This window comes from Trichechus manatus, unplaced genomic scaffold, assembly GCF_000243295.1.
Source record: "Trichechus manatus latirostris isolate Lorelei unplaced genomic scaffold, TriManLat1.0 scaffold00170, whole genome shotgun sequence".
Taxonomy (NCBI): Eukaryota; Metazoa; Chordata; class Mammalia; order Sirenia; family Trichechidae; genus Trichechus; species Trichechus manatus.
The window spans coordinates 2,245,282-2,250,842 of record NW_004444106.1 but is presented as its reverse complement, the minus strand read 5'-3'; the positions used below and the strand labels follow the sequence as shown (position 1 = coordinate 2,250,842).

The 5,561-nt window shown below is 45.0% G+C and overlaps 1 protein-coding gene across 1 annotated transcript in view; it reads left to right on the top strand.

Moving 5' to 3' along the window:
- Positions 1-5,561, top strand: part of LOC101360444 (eukaryotic translation initiation factor 3 subunit C) — a 28,372-nt gene that overhangs the window by 13,313 nt on the left and 9,498 nt on the right. Inside the window, exons 7-13 of the mRNA XM_023741014.1 lie at positions 536-695; positions 822-925; positions 1,177-1,318; positions 1,523-1,648; positions 1,783-1,876; positions 2,879-3,069; positions 3,306-3,530. Coding sequence (XP_023596782.1) covers positions 536-695; positions 822-925; positions 1,177-1,318; positions 1,523-1,648; positions 1,783-1,876; positions 2,879-3,069; positions 3,306-3,530 — 1,042 coding nt within the window. The remainder of the gene's footprint in view (positions 1-535; positions 696-821; positions 926-1,176; positions 1,319-1,522; positions 1,649-1,782; positions 1,877-2,878; positions 3,070-3,305; positions 3,531-5,561) is intronic.

The following is a 5,561-nucleotide window of genomic DNA, read 5'->3' as shown; positions in this document are numbered from 1 at the left end:
TTGGATGAATCAGCTGTCAGGAGAAGAGAGAAAGAAAAAAGCATAGTCTGGAAACAATAATTTTTTTGTGTGTGCTTTTTCTTTTTTTGTAGATTGATTAGTTGGTGACTGGTTAAAAAAAGGTCAGTCTGGATGGGCCAACTAGTATCAAAGAAAACAATTTCAGTTGCTTATGGATCTTCTGGAAAACCTTGGCAGTTAGCTGTGGAGCAACATGAGAGGTTTTTTCTGTGTCTGCAGTAGCCTGGTTAGCACCTCTGCATTATTAGATCTGATCATGTTGTTCCCCTTGCAAGAATTTCTTAGTGGATGTAATGAGACAGACCTTGGTAAGTAGCCTAGCAGAATCAGATGCTTAATGGTTCTTGCTTTGGTTATGGTAATGGCTGTGGTTAATTCTGATCTGTAGGTCATCCTTGCATAGTATAACTTGGACCCAGGAATTGGTGGAGGAAAAGAGGAAGTTCGTTGGAGGAAGAAGCCTCAGAAATGGGGAGGGAGCTGGTCTTTCATCTCCTCCTGTGTCTCCTCGCAGGGCCCCCACTACAGAGGAGGACAAGAAGGCAGCTGAGAAGAAGCGGGAGGACAAAGCCAAGAAGAAGCATGATAGGAAATCTAAGCGCTTGGATGAGGAGGAGGAGGACAATGAAGGCGGGGAGTGGGAACGGGTCCGGGGTGGAATGCCCCTTGTTAAGGTGAGGATTTGGGGGTTGAAATGTATTGGGAGAGTATACAGGTACCGTCCTAGTCAAGTTGGGAGAAAACTTAAGGTGAGAAGGGGGCCTTGTTGACCGTACAGGACGGGGATGTGTTTTGTCTAGGAGAAGCCAAAAATGTTTGCCAAGGGAACTGAGATCACCCACGCTGTTGTCATCAAGAAACTGAATGAGATCCTACAGGCACGAGGCAAGAAAGGAACTGATCGGTAAGATTTGTGGATCTGGGCTATGGGATTACAAGGTAAAAGCTTTTTTTCTTTAAGGTACAGGGTAGATATTGGTGGGGAAATAGTCCTGCTGTGGAAGGACTTGTGTGTAGCCGTGGTAGGAGGACAGTATACTTAGCTTACACCAGTCCAGTTTTAGCTGTTTACTCTGCTTGTGACCTTAGACTCAATAATTAACCTTTGGGGATTGATTTGGCTCCAAAGCCTCACCCAGTGCTGTGTCCCTCTAGTGCAGCACAGATTGAGCTCCTACAGCTGCTGGTTCAGATTGCTTCAGAAAACAACTTGGGAGAGGGTGTCACTGTCAAGATCAAGTTCAGTATCATCGCCTCTCTGTATGACTATAACCCCAACCTGGCCACATACATGAAGGTGAGGGCAATGAGGAGGAGCACCTGAGGGCTGCATTGGGTGGGTCAGGGGAAGGGTCCTAGTGTCTTAAAATGGAGGGGGCGGGGACTGTGAAAATGGACTTGGTAGTTGAAGGCCCATGGATTGCTGATAAAGAGACTCTTGGGAGGCCTCTGCTTATTTCATCCTCACACCTCTTAACTTTGTTTTCTGATCTGTTGGCAGCCGGAGATGTGGCAGAAGTGCTTGGACTGTATCAATGAGCTGATGGACATCCTATTTGCAAACCCCAACATCTTTGTTGGGGAGAACATCCTGGAAGAGAGCGAGAACCTGCACAATGTTGATCAGGTAAAGGGAGGAATTGGCGGGATAGTTGGAGGCATAGAGAGGTGTTTGTTGTCTGCTTTGGGAAGGCTCAGTGGAGACAGGGATTTGGGACTGAGTTCTGAGCTAATTTGTTTCTACTTTGCCTTCCTTTTCAGCCATTGCGAGTCCGTGGCTGTATCCTAACTCTGGTGGAACGAATGGATGAAGAATTTACCAAGATAATGCAAAATACTGATCCTCACTCCCAAGGTAAGCCCAAGCAAGTGCAGGCTTTGGTGAGAGGAAAAGTGCAGGGGATAATACTAACTTAAGGGTTTTTGTAAGGATTATATTAAATGAGCGTGTTGGGAAGCCAAGTCTTACCAGCATTCATACTGGAGGACCTGTTAAGATGCAGATAACTGGGCTTCACTCCCATAGTTTCTGATTCACTAAGTCTGGGTGGGGCCTGAGACTTTGCATTTCTAACAAGTTCCCAGGTGATGCTGCTGATCTGGGGACGACATTTTGAGAACCATTGGAATAAGGCATCTGTCCACTCAGCTTGTTCAGCTTAGATCGGAGACATTGGAGTGGGAGAGGGCACGATATTTATTCAGTAAATATGTGACTGGCTGATGGTGCGCACCAAGTCAAGGTTATAGGGAAGAACAAGGCAGCCAAAGGTCTTCATGCTCGTGGTGCTTACATGTTGATGCTGGAGAAAGGCAGCTCAACAAATAGTTAAACAAGATGATTTTAGATAATGTGAAGTGCTAGTTAGAAATTAAAGTAGGGGCAGCATGCTAGAGAGAGACTGGAATGATGGTTGCTTTAGACAGTGGTTGAGGAAAGCATCTTTGAGTAGAGGCTATTAAAGGTGAGATCCAAATGATGAGGAGAGGTTAATCAGAGGAAGAATTTACAGAAGAGAATACCTGGCAGGGGAACAGAAAGTGAGCTTGGCATGCCCCAGGAATCGAAGGGCCAGTGTAGGTTGAATGCAGTAAGGGAAGGGGAGACTCCTGGGAGATAAGTCAAGGGCTGAAACCATGCAGGCCCTTACTGGCTAACTGAGGAGTTGGGATTTTTGTCTGAGCAGTGGGAGGGAAGGTTGTAAGTCCTGGGAGAGGATATTTTCAAGGCACAGTTGAGTAGGCTTTTCTGACAGGTGCAGAAGACACACGGGGGTAAGGGGATTGATTGGGACAAATGGTAGGGAAGGAAGCCTGGATACCTGACTGAGATGAGGGTGGGCGCTCTCCCTGCCAGAGTATGTGGAGCATCTGAAGGATGAGGCACAGGTGTGTGCCATCATTGAGCGTGTGCAGCGCTACCTGGAGGAGAAGGGCACAACAGAGGAGATCTGCCGAGTCTACTTGAGGCGCATCCTCCACACCTATTACAAGTTTGATTACAAGGCCCATCAGCGGCAGCTTACCCCTCCTGAGGGCTCCTCAAAGGTGAGTGCTCAGCAATGATACCAGCGGGGAGAGGAATGTGCCGGTCTGTCCTACCGACTCTCAGGACTTGATGGTGAATCTCCTATTCTCTAGGGTCTTCCTGAGGTGGAGTAGGGAGGTATACTCTGAGGGATTAGAATGAAGTTGGATGGAGTCTCATCTTAGGTTGCTAGAACCTGAGCACTCAGAGCCATTGTCTTTGCCATTTCTCCTTGAACAACTCTGCTCTCCCCCAGTCTGAGCAAGACCAGGCAGAAAATGAGGGCGAAGACTCAGCTGTGCTGATGGAGAGACTGTGCAAGTACATCTATGCCAAGGACCGCACAGATCGTATCCGCACATGTGCCATCCTTTGCCACATTTACCACCACGCTCTGCACTCCCGCTGGTACCAGGCCCGTGATCTCATGCTCATGAGCCACCTACAAGACAACATCCAGCATGCGGATCCACCAGTGCAGGTAGGATGGGAAGGACATGCTTTGGGGGTGGTGAAGAGAGACAGACCAGGCCCCTGTCCTTTCTTTGGGCAAACCAGTTGAACCAGAATAGTCACCTGTCCGGCTAGTCCAGATTTAAGTAGAGATTTGGTCTTTCCCAAATGCCAGCATTCTTTGATTTTCCTGCATGTTAACCTGTACAGCCAGCCCTCCATATCTGCGGGTTCTATCCATGGATTTAACCAACTGTGAATCGAAAATATTCTTTAAAAAAAAAAGAAAGTTCCAAAAAGCAAAACTTGAATTTGCCATGAAGCACCATGCTGAATGCACACAAATGAAGTGATATGTGGGCATCCCCTGCTGTAGCCTCCCGCCATTTCACAGATCCTCAGTCTGTTTCCAACACCTGTTGTTTGAGCATTGTTCATCTCTCTCGTCATTATCCCCTGAACAATACAGTACTGTATAACTATTTACATAGCATTTACATTGTATTAGGTAATACAAGTAATCTAGAGGTGATTTAAAGTATACGGGAGGTTATATGCAAATACTGCACCATTTTACATAAGGGACTTGAGCATCTGTGGATTTTGGTATCATTGAGGGGTCCTGGAACCAATCCCCCACGGATACCAAAGAACAGCATTAGATTCCTCTTAGATTCAGTTAACATTTATTATACCTACTATGTCCCTGGTTTGGATCATTATGAGCTCATCTTACTATAAAAATACGAAAAAGACCATTCCTGTCTTTAAAAAGCTGTTAAATTAAGAAGAAAGGCGGGCACCCAAATGCAGTGTGATTTGTTGGGACGTAATAGTGGAACAACTAATCTTATGGGGAGGGCGGTGTTTGATAGCTCTCCTGTTTGTTCAGTGTAGCATGATGGTTAGGAGCACAAGCTCAGGATTTAGATTGTCATGACTTCCGTCACTTACTAGCTGAAAGGATTTAAATGATTCCCTTCTTCAGTTTTCTTACCTGCAAAACGAAGATGATAATTTACCTCCCTGAAAGTGTTGAGTACAAAGTGTTTTTGAGCTGTAACAGTGGGCTCAAACATACCAACAATTGTGAGGAGGGCGCAGGACCAGGCAGTGTTTGGTTCCGTTATACATAAGGTCAGCATGAGTCAGAACGGACTCAAAGGCAACTAACAACCACCACAAAGCACTTAGAACTGTGATCTGGCACATGATAAATATAAGCTGTTACTATCAAGAAAGAGTGTGTCTGTTATATAGTTTTTGTTAAATTTGTTCAAACAACAGACATTTATTGAGTGGCTTATGACATGCCAGAGGACACTGCTTGGCACTAGGGATATCCAGTCAGTGGCTTCCTGCCTTCCACGAGGTGCCAGAGCCTTTGAGGTGCTCCTAGGAAGTGCTGTCATCAAATATCCGGCTTTCTGGTTTTACGGAAGCTCGTGGGTTTTTTTCCACAGTTAACTGTAGTTTAAGGAGTACCTTCATGTGCGTTGTCTCCTTCAGTCTTTACACCAGCAGGTAGTCGTGTACGGCTCAGGTTTAAAGTTGGGAGCCTGTGTGCATGCTTTTGTACTTATGTCTGAGTCTTAGTCAAGTTTCCTTGCAAGGTCGTTATGTGGTGGTTCATTTGTAAAGAGCACTTTTTAATTGTAAAGCCTCATGCCAGTATTTCTCCACATTTTAGACGTTGTGCCTACCACTTCATAATTTTTGGCAATATCTGCATACAGCCTGTACTATGATTTACTTAACATTTTCTTTCAGATTGGCTCTTTATACTTTCATGTGTATTTGTAAGGATATTTGATATCTCTGTGATAAATGAAGAGCCACCCACCAAAAATGAAAACTAACCATAAAATAAATATAATGAAAATAAAACAATTATTCTAAGTTATTTCAAGCCTACTCGCTTAAAAATGGAGTCATCAAGGTGTTAATTATGTATTTGAACCAAGCAGATGATCTCCAGTCATAAGAAATGAAAAGGGATTCTTTGTTTGAGTCAGTGTTATGTAGTGCCCTGTCTGCCACTACCTAAAGTTACACATTT